Here is an 18,043-nt window from a genome sequence, read left to right as displayed (position 1 = left end):
AATACCTAAATGGCCAAGAACATGACGAGAAACAAACCTTTCTGATTTTAAGCCACTGAGACTTTAGATTGTTCCTAACTGCAACACAGTCTCACCCATTCTGATTGTGGCAGCTTTAACTTAAGTTGACAGATACTTACATTTCCCTCTTTAAGAGATGAAGTTTAATTTCCCTCCCTTTTTGTGTGAGTTGAAGCTAATAACTCACTTCTAACAAGTGTGTGATTGTGCATGCCAAGTAGCTTCAGTCATGTCTGACTCTTTGCGACCCTATGGACTATAGCCCACCAGGCTCCTGGGATGGTCCAGGCAAGAATGCTGGAGTGGGTTGCCATGCCCTCCTCCAGGGGATCTTCCTGACCCAGGGATCAAACCTGAGTCTCTCCTGCATTGGCAGGTGGGTTCTTTACCACTAGCGCCACCTGGCAAGCCCTCTAACAAGTGATAGTGCTTAACTTCTCCGAGTAGGTCATAAAAAAACATTGGGACTTTTTTGTCTCTTGGATCACTCACTTTGGGGAAAACCGAACTTCGGTACCTTGAGGACGCTCAAGCAGCTCTACGGAGATTCACCTGCTGAGGGTTTGAGTCCTCCTGCCAACTATTAGCATTCACTTGCCAAGCTGGGAGTGAGCTTGGAAGAGGATTCAAGAGGATCCCACAGCCCCAGCAACATACTGACTGCAACTTCAAAGATACACTGAGGCAACCTAGGTGCTATGGATTCCTGATCTACAGAAATTGCATGAGATGATAAAAACTAATTGTCTTAATCCACCATGCTTTAGGCTAATGTGAGACTCAGCAATAGATAACAAATATGTTGAATGATATAGAAACACACTAGAAATTGAAAATGGAGGATAGAAACAGGGACTCTGTGACAATCTACAAGGGTGGGATGGGGAGGAAGATGAGAGGATGGTTTGGGAGGGAGGGGACATGTGTGTACCTATGGCTGATTCTTGTTGATTTTTTTTTCTTTTCTCTTGCTGATGTTTGACAGAAAACTGAAAAATTCTGTAAGCAATTATCTTTCAATTAAAAAATAAAGTGGCAAAAAAAGATCTAAGATAACTCCTAGGCTTTGAGCTTGGAATAATTTGAGAAAATTGTGATTATCACTGACTATAAGTTACTCAATTTCATTATAGTTTTGAGGCAAGGGACATGTTTGATAAACAAACATCTGCTGGAGTCTTATAAACATTTAGGGCTTCCCAGGTGGCGCTACCTGTAAAGAACTTGCCTGTCAATGCAGGAGACATAAGAGACGCCAGTTTGATTCCTGAGTCTGGAAGATCCCCTGGAGGAGGGCACAGAAGCCCATTCTGGTATTCTTGCCTGGAGAATCTCATGGACAGAGGAGCTGACTGAAAAAAAACAAATGTCCAGAACTGAAAAAAAATATTTCAGTAAAAATAACGGAGAAGGAATTCATTACATATTTACTGATGAACAATTTTTAAAAACATAAGGCACTAAGAGTACACATTAAGGGTGGCAAGAAAAGGGAGAGACTAAGAGATGTTCTAGAAGAAAAGCTTTTCTATCTCCTCCTGTCTAGATACTATGCTTCTATCACAATTTGTTACCAGCAGTATCACACTGCTGCTGCTGCTGCTAAGTCACACTGCTAGTGAACACCAGTTGCAAGTTTAAGTTTCCTAAGTGTCTGAATGTGAAAACAGACTCACAGGCCATTTCCTGACTGTATCTTCCCCCACTTATCTCAACATCGATATGAGAGGTGTGCAGTTATGTAAATTTTGCTTCCCTGATGATTACCAAAGTTTCTACCCTAAAACCCTAAAAATAAGGAGGTACTATAGTTGAAGAATGAGTATTCTATAACAAATGTACAGAATCCAGTCCATGTAGCCAATGCAGAATTTAAGTATTTTCCAACCATCATTTTACCAGTCTGATGGCTCCACCTCCAGTCTACCTTTAAAATCCTTAAACTAAACTTTACTTATAATCAATTTTTAATTCCTCTATTACCACATTCTCTCTCCTGAGAACTCACTCTAAGCCTCAAAGATTGAACAGCAGCTAAACTCATTAGGTATGATCTTGAATCCCCTCAAATAAATGTAGAAATACTGCCATCTTAGCCACAAATTTCACACTGAGAGATATCATCACAAATGTGCCACTTCTTAAAATGAAAATAAAACAAAAATCACGACTTTTTATCAAGCTTTATTTTAAAAATAGTTTCAGATTTACAGAAAACCGTACAAAAATGGTACAGGGAGTTCCCAGACACCCCTCATCCAATATCCCCTACTGTTAACATCTCATGACACCATGTACAACTAAGAAACCAGCATGCCCGCAGGCTCAGTCACTAAGTCCTGTCCAACTCTCTGCAATCCCATGGACTGTAGCCCACCAGGTTCCTCCGTCCATGGGATTTCCCAGGCAAGAATATTAGAGTGGGTTGATATTCCTGACCCAGGGATTAAACCTGCATCTCCTGTGTCTCCTGCATTGGCAGGCGGATTCCTGACCACTGAGCCACCTGAATGGCACATTACTGTTAACTAAAGCCCACACTTTATTCCAGTTTCACTAGCTTTCCATTAACATCCGTTTTTGGCTTGAGGATCCCATATTGCCTTTAGTCATTACGTCTCCTCTCCTCTGGTGTTTTTCAGAATTTGTTTTTCATGAGCGTAACAGCTTTGAGCACAGTTTAGAGAACCCTAAAGTATGTCCATCAATTTGATGTTTTTTCTCAGTTCAAGTTTAATAAAACTACAAAAGATCAAAAGTGATATCGTACTACTGCACACATCAGCTAACCTGCCCCATAACACAGCTCAGGCCTTCTTCAGAGGAAGAAAGGCTGGCCTCCAGCCCCTGCAGGAAAGTCCAGTGTTGTCCCACACATCTGGACTGAGTGTGTTTTCATGACAACAGTACAAAAGAGGTTTTGCTCTCATGGCCACCTACTGCAGCCTGGCCCTAAAATGGCCCAGCACTCACTTCTGCTTAGAGAAATATTCTTTGCTCTGGGCATCAGGCTTCTTGGTATCACCACCGGGCTTCCAGCCAGCTGGGCACAGGTCCCCATGTGTGTCAGTGAACTGGAAAGGCCTGAACTAGTCTCAGTCTCTCATCCACAGAGCGGCCAACAGGAAGGTCGTTTATGGTAATCTGTCAAAAGATACCTTCATCATCAGTAACAAAAAGGTTCCTGAATGAGAAGCCCTCATCAGCCTTTAAGACCCCAGAGTACTGAGCAACGGTGTGCTCGGGCTCTGATATCAGGGAATGTGCATGGCCCCAGTCTTCCTTGTTTCTTGGGTATGCTGACCCACACCAGGTGACAGAAGTGAGAACCAAGGAAGCACCAGTTACCTGGCAGCTGAGCTTCTTAAATTCTTCCGCCCTATCACTGAAAGCAATGCGCTCCACGGGGCACACAAAGGCTAAGTCAAGAGGGTAAGAGACGAACACGACGTATCTCCCTTTGTAGTCAGACGGACTGGTATCTTTGAATTGATCATCTGGCATAACGCTTGTTGCTTTGAACTGGGGGGCAGGATGCCCAATTTTCAAATTTCCTTGAAGACATATTGCTATCGGCAGTTCTCAGAAAGAAACCACACAGACCAATCAGGAGGAGGACATCCATCAATTTGCTTTGGGCTGATGCTTTTCTCATGGATAGACTGAGGTTAGGGCTTTGAGGAAGAATAACACAGAAGGAGGTGAAGTGTTCTCATCATATCTTATCAGGGTTTGAACTATTGATATGACTTATCACTGTTGCTGATATTGCTTACCTGGCTTAGATAGTATTTACCAGATTTCTCTACTGTAAAGTTATGCTTTCCCCATTTTGCCTTACCTTACCCTTTGAAAGAAAGTTGCTAAGCACAGCCCATATTCAAGATGGTATGGGGGTAGGGAAGGGAAACTAAACTCCATCTCCTGGAGATAAGTGACTTTTTAGAATAAACATAAAATTTACTCAATTTCTGAAATACATATTGAGTACCCAAAGCATCTGATAATGCAATTAAGTGCCCATTTAACATAAGTCACTCTGCTAGGCATTTCAAATAAGTGTTAGACATAGTCCTGCACCACAGGGAGTTTATAATGTAGTTAGGATACCACAAGAAAAATGCTGGTTAAGTACTAAAGCGTCACAAAAAGGGAAAAAAAATAAAATCCAGTTGGAGTAATGAAGTAATGAGAAGTTTCACAGAACAAGAAATATTTAAGCAAAGTAAAACTGAATATAATTTTGACAGATGAAAACAGATGGAAATTCACATCCATTTGCAATTTAAAACTCTCAACAGTGGACACAAAGAGAATGCACTTCAACATAATAAAAGCCATATATATCAATCCCACACCTAATATCATATAGTGAAAAACTGAAAATTTTCCTTCTAATATCAGGAATAAGACAAGGATGCCCACTCTCACCACTTTTATTAACATAGTATTGGAAGTCCTAGTCAGAGCAATTAGGCAAAGAAATAAAAAGTATTCAAATTGGAAAAAAAGGAGTAAAACTGTCACTATTTTAGAAGACATGATTTCATATACAGAAAACTCAAATATTCCACCAAAAATTGTTAGAACTAATAAATGAATTCGTAAAATTGCAGAATACAAAATCAACAAACAAAAATCTGTTACATTTCTATACATTAATAATAAAGTATCATAAAGAGAAATTAAGAAAACAATCCCATTTACAACTGCATCAAAAAGAATAAAATATCTAGGGATAAATTCAACCAAAGAGGTTAAAGACCTATACACTGAAAACTATAATACATCTTTGAAAGAAACTGAAGACACAAATAAGTGAAAAGATCGTCCATACTCATGGAGTGAAAGAATACTGTTATAATGTCCATACTATGCAAAGCAATCTACAGATTCAACAGAACAGAGACCTCAGAAATAACCCCACATATACACAATCACAGAAGCCAAGATAATACAATAGGGAAAGAATAGTTCTCTTCAATAAATGGTGTTGAGAAACTGGAAAACCATGTGCAAAAGATCAAAAGTGGGCCACTATCTTACACCATACACAAAAATGAACTCAAAATGGATTAAAGACTTGAATATAAGACCTGAAACTATAAAACTGCTAGGAGAAAACATAGGTGGTAAGCTACCTGACATCAGTTTTGGTGATGATTTTTTGAACCTGACCCCAAAAGTAAAGGCAACAAAAGCAAAAATAGGCAAGTTGGACTACATCAAACTAATAAGTTTCATCACAGCAAAGGAAACCATCAACAAAATGAAATGATAGTTTATGGAACAGGAAAAAATATTTGAAAATCATATACCCTGATAAGGAGCTAATATCCAAAATACATAAAAACTCATAGAACTCAATAGAAAAAAAATCCAATTAAAAAATGAGCAGAATATCTGCTCATTATATGCCTGGAGACACCTAAAAAGATGGTCAATATCACTAACATCAGAAAATGCAAATCAAAAATATAGTGGGGTATCACATCACACGTTAGAATGGCCATTATCAAAAAAGATAAGAAATAACAAGTGTTGGTAAGAATGTGGAGAAAAAAGAGCTGTCATGCACTATTGGTGGGAATGCAACTGGTGTAACCACTATGGAAAACTACATGGGAATTCCTCAAAAAAATTAAAAATAGAGTGTGATCCAGCAATTCCACTGCTTGGTATTTACTCAAAGTAAACAAAAACATGAACTCAAAAAGATATATGTACCGCCATGTTCATTTCAGCATTATTTTCAATAGCCAAGATATGGAAACAATCCAAGTGTCCATTGATGTAATAATATGAATGAAGAAAGATGTGGTGTATTCACACACACGGAAATATTAAGCTATAAACAAGAATGAAATCTTTCCATTTGTGACAAGATAGATGATCTTAAAGGTATCATGCTAAATGCAATACATCAGAGAAAGACAAACATTGCATGATCCCACTGATATGTGGAATAAAAAAAAAATAGATTCATACTATAAACTACCAGTTATGAAGCAAGTCCTGGGGATGTAATGTACAACACAGTGACTACAGTTAATAATACTGTACTGCATATTTGAAAGTTACTAAGAAAATAAATCTACAAAAATTTCTCACCACAAGGAAAAAAAAAAATTTTATAACTGTGTATGGGGATGAAGATTAACTAGACTAACTGTGGTGATGATTTCACAATATACACAAAAATATCAGATATTATGTTGTACAACTGAAACTAATATGTCAACTACAGGAAGGAAAAAAAACTAGATGGAAAGACATCCAAGATGGAGAAAAGAGCATAAACAAAATATAAGAACTCTTTCTCATTCATTCAGTGTTTTTGCACTGTAACCCAATGGAAACATTCATTTTAAGATCTTCAGTAAATTTTCATAGCTTAGCATAAATGGGTGGTGCTTAGTCTCCCCATGATTCATTATGCTGATGTTCTAACCTTTGGTACCCCATTATATGACTATACTTGGACATAAGATCTTTAAAAAGCTAATTAAAATTAAAAGAAGTCATTAGGACAGACCCTAATCCAGTATGACTAGAGTCCTTCTAAGAAGCTATAAAGATATAGGCACAGAACAAAGACAGAACTATAGATCAATGGAACAAAATAGAAAGCCCAGAGATAAATCCACGCACCTATGGACATCTTTTATCTTTGACAAAAGAGGCAAAAATATACAATGGAGAAAAGACAACCTCTTTAACAAGTGGTGCTGGGAAAACTGGTCAACCACTTGTAAAAGAATGAAACTAGAACACTTTCTAACACCATACACAAAAATAAACTCAAAATGGATTAAAGATTTAAATGTAGGAGCAAAAACTATAAAACTCCTAGAGGAAAACATAAGCAGTACACTTTGACATAAATCACAGCAAGATCCTCTATGACCCACCTCCCACAGTAATGGAAATAAAAGCAAAAATAAGCAAATTGGACTTAATTAAACTTAAAAGCTTTTGCATGACAAAGGAAACTATAAGCAAGGTAAAAAGACAGCCTTCAGAATGGGAACAAATAATAGCAATCAAAGCAACTGACAAAGAACTTACCTCAAAAATATACAAGCAGCTCGTCAATACCAGAAAAATAAACAACCTAATCAAAAAATGGGCCAAAGAACTAAACAGACATTTCTCCAAAGAAGACATACAGATGGCTAACAAACACATGAAAAGATGCTCAACATCACTCATTATCAAAGCAATGCAAACCAAAACCACAATAAGGTACCATCTCACACCGGTCAGAATGGCTTCTATCAAAGTCTACAAACAATATATGCTGGAGAGGGTGTGGAGAAAAGGGAACCCTCTTACACTGTTGGTGGGAATGCAAACTAGTACAGACACTATGGAGAACAGTGTGGAGAGTCCTTAAAAAACTGGAAATAGAACTGCCATACGATCCAGCAATCCCACTGCTGGGCATACACATCAAGGAAACCAGGATTCAAAGAGACACGTGTACCCTAATGTTTATCGCAGCACTGTTTATAATAGCCATGACATGGAAGCAACCTAGAGGTCCATCAGCAGACGAATGGATAAGAAGGTTGTGGGACATATACACAATGGAATATTATTCAGCTGTTAAAAAGAATGCATTTGAGTCAGTTCTAATGAGGTGAATGAAATGGGACCCTATTATACTGGGTGAAGTAAGTTAGAAAGAAAAACACCCATACGGTACATTAATGCATATACATGGAATTTAGAAAGATGGTAATGATGACCCTATATGCAAGACAGCAAAAAAGACATAAAGAACAGAGTTTTGGACTCTGTAGGAGAAGGCAAGGGTGAGATGATTCGAGACAATAGCATTAAGACATGTATATTATCATACATGAAACAGATGACCAGTCCAAATTCCATGCATGAAACAGGGCACTCAAGCCGGTGCACTGGGACAACCCAGAGGGATGGGACGGGGAGAGAGGTCAGAGGAGGGCTCAGGGTGGGGGGGCCCTGGACACATGTACACCCATGGCTGATTCATGTCAGTGTATGGCAAAAACCACCACAATATTGTAAAATAATTAGCCTCCAATTAAAAATAAATAGTTAAAAAAAAGATATAAGCACAGAGAAGAGGATGTGAAGAAACAGGGTCATCTAAAGCCAGGGAGCGATCTCTGAAGAACAAACCTATGGACACCTTGATCTGACTTCTTGTCTCCAGAACTGTGAGAAAGCAAATTTCTGGTGTTTAAGCCACCCAATATGTAGTAAATTGTCATATCAGCCTTAGCAAAATAACACAGATGCTCAGTTATAGATTCTAAAAATCACACCCATTTTGGCAAAATTCCCCTCTGTGATTTCTAATTTAAGCATTGTCATTCAACAGTTCTTTCCATTCAATAGTGACATGAAGAGTAAAGGTAAGAAAAGTGATATAAGGTCAGCCTTAGGAACAGCTCTAGCTCTTTCAAATTAAAATTTATTATGCCCTTATAAACTTGTCCAGTCCCAACCCTAACCATAACAAGAAATTTTACTCTAATTTCAGCAATTTCAAGAAGCTTCAGGGATCTCTTTTGTAGCACTTTAGTCACCAGGTATTGTTGTTATTTAGTCACTCAGTCCTATTTAGCTCTTTGCGACTCCATGGGCTACCGACCACCAGGTTCCTGGCCATGGGATTTCCCAGGCAAGAATACTGGACCAGGTTGCCACTTCCTTCTCCAACGGATCTTCTCAATCATGGGACTGAACCTGCATCTCTTACACTGGCAGGACGATTCTTTACCACTGAGCCACCTGGAAAGTTCAGACCTCTTGATACCAGTATGCCTGACAACTGCTGCAACATAGTGCTCCAACTTGTCCACTACTAAGTAAAAGCTTCACCTAGCTCCACCTTTTTGTTTCACACGAGGTGAAAACTAAAATGGAAAACAGAAAATAAATTTCAGTGACATTTAACAAGCACAAGTGCTCACTCAGTCCTGCTGACTCTTTGGGATCCCAACGACTGCAGCCAGCCAGACTCTCCTGGGTCCATGAAATTTTCCAGGCAAGAACACTAGAGTGGGTTGCCACTTCCTACTCCATGCACATGCCTAGGACTAAAAGTATTCCTAAATACCTTTAATTTCCTTTTACAAAAAATAGACTTATGCTTTACTTTCACCCTTAAAGAAACGTAAGTCACGGATGTTAGGACCCAGGTGAGCTCTTTCAAAAGTCAACAGCAGCTCTGGAGACGCTATCTGTAGACCACAAACTGTGGGCGAGCAGGCAACAGACGAAATGTCCACACACGCACGAAAAAGCATCTCCCTCACGCTCCTGTTGTCTTCTGCTAATCTGTGTACAAATTCGTGCGGCAAGGCTTTCAAAAATGAGTACAAATACTCCTAAGAGCTCAGACTCCCGAAAAACAAAACAAAATAACTTATTGTAGACCACTTACACCTGCGCTCAGAAACAGTAATTTCAGTGGAATACAGGAAACTATGGACTTCCCTCGTAGCTCAGTCGGGAAAGACTCTGCCTGTAGTACAGAAGACTCGGGTTTGATCCCTGGGTTGGGAAGATCCCCTGGAGAAGGAAATGGCTAACCCACTCCAGTATCCTTGCCTAGAAAATCGCATGGACACAGGAGCCTGGTGGGCTACAGTCATGGGGTCGCAAAGAGTCGGGCACGACTGAGCGACTAACACTTACTTAGGGGAGATACGAAGTTTTTTAAGCAGAGAAAAAAAATAAAAAGGTAGTTCCACAGAAATCAACCTACCAAAAGGTTAAGAAGAAGAGAACTATAGAACCGGGCGTTTTGGTAACAGCGACTTCTAAGGTAACTGTCCTAAAGTATACAAGAAACAACACAACCCTTCCACCTTTTTCACACAGCGTACGCGCGAGATCGGAAGGATTTCTTTCACGGGAGAACTCTGTAATGCGCATGCGTCAAACTCAGACGCCGCGCTAGCAGGGAAGATCTAGAAGACGCGCGAGAAGAGAGGCGCACTGAGGAAGGGGGGAGGGGCCTGTATGCGCATGCGTCAAAGTCAGACGCCGCGCTAGCAAGGCAGATCTAGAAGACGCGCGAGAAAGGCGGGGCACTGAGGAAGGGGGAGGGGCCTGTATGCGCATGCGTCAAAGTCAGACGCCGCGCTAGCAGGGCAGATCTAGAAGACGCGCGAGGAGGGCGGAACACTGAGGAAGGGGCGGGGCCATCAGGGAGGCGGTGGCCAACGGAGCGGGCGGAGCCGCGAGGGCGGGGCGGAGGGAGCAAGCGCGCAGGCCTCGCCCCTCGCGGGACCTCCCCGGAATGGCGTCGTTAGCGCTATAAGAGAGCTTGTGCAGACGACTCCGGCCTTTTACATCCGGTAAGCGTCCGGTTTAGGGACGGGCTGTCGGTTGTGGTTGTTTTGTGAGGTAAAGTAACAAGGAACACGGCTTTTCGGTCTAGTTTAAGATGCAGGCGATGCAGCGGTCTTGTAGTAGTAGGCCGACGTTAGCTTTGAAAACGTCTAGGTTCAGAAGCTTGAGTGAAATTTCATGTTCGTTCGTTAGCGGGGCGGCCACGTGCAGCCCCGGGAGTTGAGTCGGAAGCCAGTCCCGCGTGCGTCGTGGGCCCTCCGGCAGAGGTTAAATACCGCCGATGACTCGGGTGAAAAAGGTCGTGCGTTGTACTGTCGGTGCCATGTGGCCATCTTGAATCTGTTAACTCTGCCACTCTTGAAGAGCAACACGGCATCCTGACGGTTTGATCCAAGTGGTGAGTAGTATCTGTAGTTGCCTTTGCTGGTCCTTTCTGGGATTATGAACCTCCATGTATCTTTGGGACCTGTCGGCTGTGGCAGTCTCCCTTCCTAGCCATGGAAGAGCATATTCTTGTTTATTGGCAAAGCTGTCACCATTTAATTGGTATCAGATTCTGACTTGCACAAGTAACATTCTTCACTTTAAAAACCTGCAGTGTGCTGGGTTATTGGGCAAACATTAAACTACTGTTCAAATGTTTCTAGGAAGCTGAGCTAATGGTTCCAGTGGATGATGGAAAGCATAACGAGGTACGTTCCTGTTTTATGTATCTCAAATCCTTAGAGCTAAGGATTTGGAAGGCCAGAACTGGCACATTGTGCAGGCGTTTTGTAACTTACTAGCCAACTGAAGAGACTGTAACTGCTTTAGTCGCTAAAATCTTAACACTGTACACAAATCAGTCTTGTTAAGCTGGTTTTCTCTCTTGCAGATATACCAAGAAATCCAAAGTGATGTGGGTGAAGTCTGATTGAGCATCCTGCAGGACACTGCTAAATGTGATTTTAAATCTCGTGTATGGTATTTAAATAGAGAATAAGTGCATGCTGCTTTTATTTGTATAATAAAATGCTCGATTTGTACATACAGTGTTCCAGGAGTGAATGATTTATGACTACAATGGGAATGGTTTAGTCATTAAGTCATGTCCAACTCTTTTGAGACCCCATGGACTGTAGCCTGGCAGGCTCCTGTGTCCTTGGGATTCTCCAGGGGATCTTCCCATCCAGGGATCAAACCGAGGTCTAACAGATGCGACCTGTTCTATTGTTACCAGCTCCGGTGGTGGCAATATGAGTTAGTTCTGTATATGGTATTTAGGGACCACATAGCATGTGCAGTTGACACTTGGGTCTTCAAGTCATTTAATGAGAAAAAGTTATAATAAAGGTTATATTTTATGAAGGGAGCACTCTACCTCAAGGTTGATAAAACTGAAGATAACCTGTTAACTGACCTTTTAGGTTAACCAGTCTCTGGTCTAGTTGCAAGGAGGAAGCCAATTATGACTTTTTATTTTATTGGAAATTTTATTTGGCTTGGCTTTTATTATAATCATACTCAATGGCTTGCCTGGAAGTCCTTGCCCACCTGTGAACAGAAGAGATTAACACACTTCTGAAGGCTAGATATTCCTTGCGAGACTGGAGACCTTTTCACTTCTCACTGTATCTCCCTCTCTATTCTGCCTTTTGACTTTAGTTCCTAATTGGTTCCTTCTCTCTGATCTATTAAAGAACCTGGCATCCAGACCCCAAGAAGATGGTTATTTTGAGGTTCTAGCCTGCCATCTCGGTCTGCTGGCTCCCCGATTAAGTCTCTTCCTTGCCCCAACACCTCATTTTGGATGCACGAGGCTGAACTCGGTAACAGTTAGAATTCCACTATGAATGTTTACACTAGCACTGCAGTTTAATTACAAGGATGGCCCATGAGAAACTGGTGAGAATTTTCTTCACCTGCACTGTTTGTTTTTCCCAGGCTCTCATGCATGTGTGCACTGTGGTTCTGTCATCTCTAAATGTAAATGCTTGTACAGTTCCTTTATCAAATGTGTTTTGAAAAATATAATGGCTTGGCATTGCAGTTCTGCAAAGTAGTAAATTATAAAGCACTTTCAGATTAGCACCAGTTTTTTACATACCTCAGTTTACAAAAGGACACAGTATGATGCAGAAGAGAAAGGAAATAAAAAGGTCCCTTCGTGATCAGCCATTTAAAAGGATTACTTAGCATTCTTAATTCTATAGTTTTGCACTCACCTCTTCACCTGTCTTTATGCATCTATCCCTTGTATACACAATTCCTTAAACTACATATTGGGACAGATTTTTGTACTGCTACCAAGAATGCCCTGTAAGGCTGCATAGAGAAAGGCAGCACCAAGTCCAATTCGCGATCCCATGAACGGTAGCCTGCCAGGTTCCTCTGTCCATGGGATTCTCAGGCAAGAATACTGGAGTGGGTTGCCATTTCCTTCTCCAGCAAGGCTGCATAGTAAGCAGCTATCCCTTACTCCTTTGAGAAATGGAAAACTAGGTGGAAGAGATTCCCTTGTCTTTCTTGTGACTCTCCTGGTGCTTGGACTGAAAACCCTCCAAGTGTCTCATTGGCCTCTGCTTGTTAACCCATTTAGAAACTAGGGACACTATAAAATCTTATCTGCCTTTTATAAATTGTCAATGAGGTGCATAGTTACCTAGTACATAACTGGATTAAATATTGCAGTTATTTTAGAGCTTTCCCACGCTACAGACAGGAAAGCATTGTTAATTGTGTATTTTTATTAGGGAGAGAATGAGATGGGTGAGCATCAGTGCCACAACAGACATGAATTTGAGTTAGAGGACAGGAGCATGGCATGCTACAGTCCCTGGAGTTGGAAAGAAGAGGACACAGCAACTCAGCAAAATCTTTACTAGATGGGACTGTGTCAGGATGACAGGCTTCTCTGGTGGCTCAGAGGATAAAGCTTGCAATGTGGGAAACCTGGGTCAGGAAGATCCCTTGGAGAAGGCAGCAGCAGTACTCTTCCCTGGAAAATGCCATGGACAGAGAAGTCTGGTAGGCTACAGTCAACTGGGGTCAGAGTCTGAGCACGGCTGAGCAACTTGACTTCTTAACAGGACAGTCTTAGGAAATCTGCAGGTTTCAGTTAGTTACCAGAGAGTTGCAATAGGTGGCACTCTTACACCACAGTCTAGAAAAGAGCATGCTGCTAAGGAAAATAAAATTTGTTTTACCAAGCAGCAAATCTGAAGTCATTAAAAGTAACCATATAAATGTTGGCACGTACACGGTGGATGAATCAGGTTATGTATTAAACTATTTGAAGATAATTCTTAATGTCATCAGGAATGCCAAATTGTGCTAGCAACATACAAGGTAGCTAGAATGTTTTTCTCTAGTTGCCCGAGTGCCTTGGTATAAAGGCTTCATTCAGAAATGTACTGTGACATGATATTCCTAGTCCAGTCTGTTTGTAATAGGATTGCTTTACCTTTTTGGATTCTATACTTTTTTCACTTGTGAAAGGCCGGAAAGGCTCATCTGTGGAGATTGCTTATCAACCTTCAGGGGAAAAAATCAGCTTAAAAATTACATGAACAGAAAACACTGCCACTTTTATTTTAACTGTAGTAAAGGGTATTTTTTTATATCAAAGGTAGGCCCTTAATATGAATATATACCATACTAATTCAGTTACAAAGGAGTTCTCAATCCAAATACATGTATAAACAGCCCTATTGCACAATCAATATACAGTAATCTCTGGAGAATGCTGAGAAATTGAGACAAGACAGAATAACGAATGTAGTCTCCCATAAAACTAATTTGGGTAGACAACAGTGCTAAATAAGAATAGTCATCACTACACTGAGGTATCTGTAACCAGAATGTTCACATCATGAATTCTCAAGCAGCAAAGAGGTACATCACTTTTATCAACACAATGCAAAAACATAGATCTCCGCTCCCATTAGTTGGCATCTCTGGTTAAATGCCAATGTTGGAAATTTTCCTACATGTTCTTTAAATACTATCTTCTTGACATTTCCATGAAGGATTACAGTTTGGTGACCCTTTTTATCCAAGGTACAAAGGCTGAGACTTTGGTATAAACACCAGGGGAATCCTTGGCTCCACAGCCATATCCCCAGGAGGTCACCCCATACACAACCCAGCTCCCTCCCGGTCGTTGACACACAAGTGGTCCTCCGCTGTCTCCTTGGCAACTGTCCACACGTTTGTGTTCATGGAGGTTTCCAGCACAGAGCATCCTTCGTGTAAACCGACCCTTATAACGATGTTCACAAAACCTCTTGGCAAGTAAGGGGATGGCTGCTTGTTGTAGAGTTCTTGAGTAGGCTGGTCCTATGCAGGCCAAACAACTGGATTAGATTCCAGCTAAAGATCTTAGAGAAAGAGCTATATTTAACAGTTAAATGAACATTTAACAGTCTTGAAGATAAAAAAGCCCTATTGTGGCATTAGTGTAGTTTAAATGAGTATAACTATAAACTATAGTAGTAAACTATAAACTATAGATAACTATAAATGGTTTTTTTCTTCAATGTTTGCAGTTGAAGTGAAATGAAGTCACTCGGTCGTGTCTGACTCTTTGCAAACCCATGGACTGCAGCCCACCATGCTCCTCCATACATGGAATTTTCCAGGTAAGAGTACTAGAGTGAGCAGTTAACCATACTCTAATCCTTCACTGATCTGTTTCTCAGTTCTGAAGTTTTTGAAGAATAGTTGAGTGACATTTACGGATTTGCCTGCTAGAAGAGGGTAACCTACAGAAAGCACGTTTGTGTAGGCTTTAGAATTTAACTTCTCTGTATTAAAATGCTGAGAGTGCATTCATGCTACTTCTGTATTAGCATATCCATTGCTCTAAAACTCATCTACGTCAGCTGGCAAGTACTATCCTCAATATTTCATGAAGATGATTCAGAAACAACTTTATATACAGACAGCCTTAAGTTTAACCTTTTGATGTTAAGGTACTGTATTTACTGTAAGCTACTCTTTGTTTAGGGGCTAAAATGCATAATTGGTAGGTTCTCTATGATAGCCTTTACTTGCATCTAAATTCCACCATTATTGTCCAGTATACTCAACTGCAGTGATTTTCATAATAAAATCATTTGGTGAAATTTACTTCCTGTGTTACCTCTGTTCAGATGTAGTGTCTTAAGGAAGATGATTGAACTCTCCCTGAAGAAGTAATTTTAACACCTACACTTTAATCTTTGATTTGCATCATAGCTCAGCATAGTGTTTCCTTGAGAAAGCATTTACTCTGACCGGATTTTATTACATCATCCAGGAAATGTTTCCATTTTTTATGGTTTCTCTCAGGATTGGTCCCAGTATTCTGTATCTGCTACAGGTGTTTCTACATTTTGCTGCTATGAAATAATGTTGAATCTAAAGAAAGTGAAAGTATTAGTTGCTAGGTCTTATCTGACTCTTCGCAACCCCATGGACTCCTAGTCTAAAGCCAAGATTTAACAGTTAAAATGAACACTGAAATATAATAAATTTACTAGGTAAAACCTTATTGAAATCATCACCTGTAGAAATATGTATTAGATGCTGTTTTCAAGAGTACAGTTAACAGTGTTAATTATTTTTAATGCAGAGCAGTCAGCCCAATCATTTCTCCTTATTCAACAGTCATTTGTGAATCGAGTACCTGATCCAAGTGAGACTTAAGAGTTCTGTTTCAAAGACTATCCTGAGCAAGCACTGTTGTTGTTTAGGACATCATGTCCAATTTTTTGTGACCCCGTGGACAGTAGCCCACTAGGCTCCTCTGTCCATGAGATTCTCCAGGCAAGAACACTGGAGTGGGTTGTCATTTCCTTCTCCAGGGGATATTCCTGACCCAGGAATCAAACCCACATCTCCTGCATTGGCAGGGGGATTCTTTACCCCTGAGCTCCTGAGAAAACACTAGCTGATGTTAACTCTAGCAAGACAATACAGAAAGCTGTTTGCCTAAGAAGAGCATAAGCTGAACACTATCTGTGGGAAGAATAGAAAGGGGAGAGTGGTGAAGGAGAAACCCAAGTGGGGTGGATGCTTCCTCTTCAACCTCAGCAGCTTTGTTTTGTTTTTTGGCTGTCCTTTATAGAATCTCCTTAAGATTTAGTTTGATAAAGGGCTCCATTACAAAAAAAAAAAAGAAAGAAAACCTAATACCAAAGCCCTTTGCTGGGTTGTGTGTGTGTTAAGTCACCCAGTAGTGTCAGACTCTTTGTGACTCCATGGACTGTGGCCCACCAGGCTCCTTTGTCCATGGGATTCTCTAGGCAAGAATACTGGAGTGGGTCGCCATTTCCTCCTCTATTTGCTGGGGTAGCTACGTCCAAGTCATCTGGGAAAACTTTCAAACAGAGACAGCCAGGCCCAAGTCCTAAGGTAGCGTCTGCGTCCTAATGGAAACCATAGTACCCTCAGGATAGGAATCCAAACTGCATGCAAGCATCTCACACTTGGCGGAATTTCCAAACAACTAAGCCTGAACCCCCTTTTAAGATTTTGCTACCCACTGTACTGAATGGGGTACTGATGCTGTACCCCATGTACTGATGCTGAAACAAGCTCCAATACTTTGGCCACTGATGCAAAGAGCCGACTCACTGGAAATGACCCTGGTGCTGGGAAAGATTGCAGGCAGGAGGAGAAGGGGGCGACAGAGGACAAGACAGTTGGACGGTATCACCAACTCAATGGACAGGAGTTTAAGCAAACTCCAGGAGATGGTGAAGAACAGGGAAGCCTGGTGTGCCTCAGTCCGTGGGGTCGGAAAGAGGGACATGACTTAGCAACTGAACAACCCACTGCATACCCAAATGGATAATCCAGACGCAAGAAGGTGGCCATATCTTCACTGTTTCCTTGGGTTTTCTATGTTACCTGTATCTCCCCATCCTGTTATGTAGCAGCTGGGGGCTCCCTTCTGTGGCCTCTCTTTCCAGCGTGGCAAGCAGGCCGGCAGAACGTGGCTGCTGAGTCTGGCACACTGCTCCTCCGGTCCCTGTAACCTAACCAGGGCGATGTCATAGTCGTTGCTGTGTGGGCAGTAGTGCCGGTGGGTTACGATCTGCTTGACTCCGATCTCTTCTTCAAACTCCTCTGGCACCATCGTATGATAATCCCCAACCCGAACCACGTAGTTCCTAGTATTGTTACCGTACCTGAGAGGCAGAAAGAGCTAATGGGAGGCTTGTTTCAAACACTGTAAACTGGTCACTGCCTGCCAGGAAGCTTAACAGAGATGCTTGTAACCCTTTCTTCCAAATCATTCACTCCTTTTGTGAGTTTCACCTTCTCTCCATTGCTCTGACCCCGCTGCGCTCTGTCTGGTACTCATGTTTTCCCTTCGTTCATTTCACTGTTTAACCCATGTTACTGTCTAACTTTTCTGAGAAGGATCAAATGTGGAGGATGAATGGAAAGTAATCACTAACCAGTCACTTTCCCACCACGAAAAAGGATCAAAACAGGAGCGAATGCAATAGGGCAAAATGACAATCCTGCCTTTGCCGTCATCATTTTCCTGTCATTTCCGAGATGGTGACTTTCCCATGACGTTCCATGAGGGCAGAAACCATGTTTGGTCTAACTCTGTACTTCCCAGGTCACTTAGTTAGCACAATCCACTTTTCTCCCCTTTCCTGTGAACTGAACGTAAGCCAGAACTGTTATCTTCAGG

General features: G+C 41.2%; 1 protein-coding gene, 1 long non-coding RNA gene, 1 other non-coding gene and 1 pseudogene across 13 annotated transcripts in view; 2 read left to right on the top strand and 2 right to left on the bottom strand.

Annotated features, from left to right (window-relative positions):
* Nucleotides 1-2,321: 2,321 nt before the first annotated feature.
* Nucleotides 2,322-9,951, bottom strand: LOC133071576 (peroxiredoxin-1-like; annotated as a pseudogene).
* A 340-nt stretch (nt 9,952-10,291) lies between these two features.
* The window catches only part of LOC133071620 (uncharacterized), a 69,540-nt gene continuing 61,788 nt past the window's right edge, over nt 10,292-18,043 (top strand). For 4 of the 11 annotated variants that reach the window (XR_009696481.1, XR_009696480.1, XR_009696479.1 and 1 more), the window contains exons 1-5: nt 10,292-10,768; nt 11,019-11,063; nt 11,246-11,312; nt 12,051-12,255; nt 14,898-14,990. This is a non-coding gene — a long non-coding RNA (uncharacterized LOC133071620). Of the gene's footprint in view, nt 10,769-11,018; nt 11,064-11,245; nt 11,401-12,050; nt 12,256-14,897; nt 14,991-18,043 lie in introns of those variants that run through there. The other 7 variants (XR_009696485.1, XR_009696477.1, XR_009696484.1 and 4 more) reach the window with 4 other exon arrangements.
* LOC133071946 (small nucleolar RNA SNORA24) lies at nt 10,819-10,949 on the top strand. Its single transcript, XR_009696569.1, has one exon. It is a non-coding gene; the product is annotated as a small nucleolar RNA SNORA24 (small nucleolar RNA).
* PRSS12 (serine protease 12) overlaps nt 12,592-18,043 on the bottom strand; it is a 79,771-nt gene continuing 74,319 nt past the window's right edge. The window contains exons 10-11 of the mRNA XM_061164138.1: nt 17,245-17,525; nt 12,592-14,688 (exon numbers count right to left, since the gene is read on the bottom strand). Coding sequence (XP_061020121.1) covers nt 14,381-14,688; nt 17,245-17,525 — 589 coding nt within the window. The 3' untranslated portion in view covers nt 12,592-14,380. The remainder of the gene's footprint in view (nt 14,689-17,244; nt 17,526-18,043) is intronic.

This window comes from Dama dama, chromosome 17, assembly GCF_033118175.1.
Source record: "Dama dama isolate Ldn47 chromosome 17, ASM3311817v1, whole genome shotgun sequence".
Taxonomy (NCBI): domain Eukaryota; kingdom Metazoa; phylum Chordata; class Mammalia; order Artiodactyla; family Cervidae; genus Dama; species Dama dama.
The sequence above is the reverse complement of the archived record's forward strand: the minus strand, read 5'-3'. Positions and strand labels throughout refer to the sequence as shown.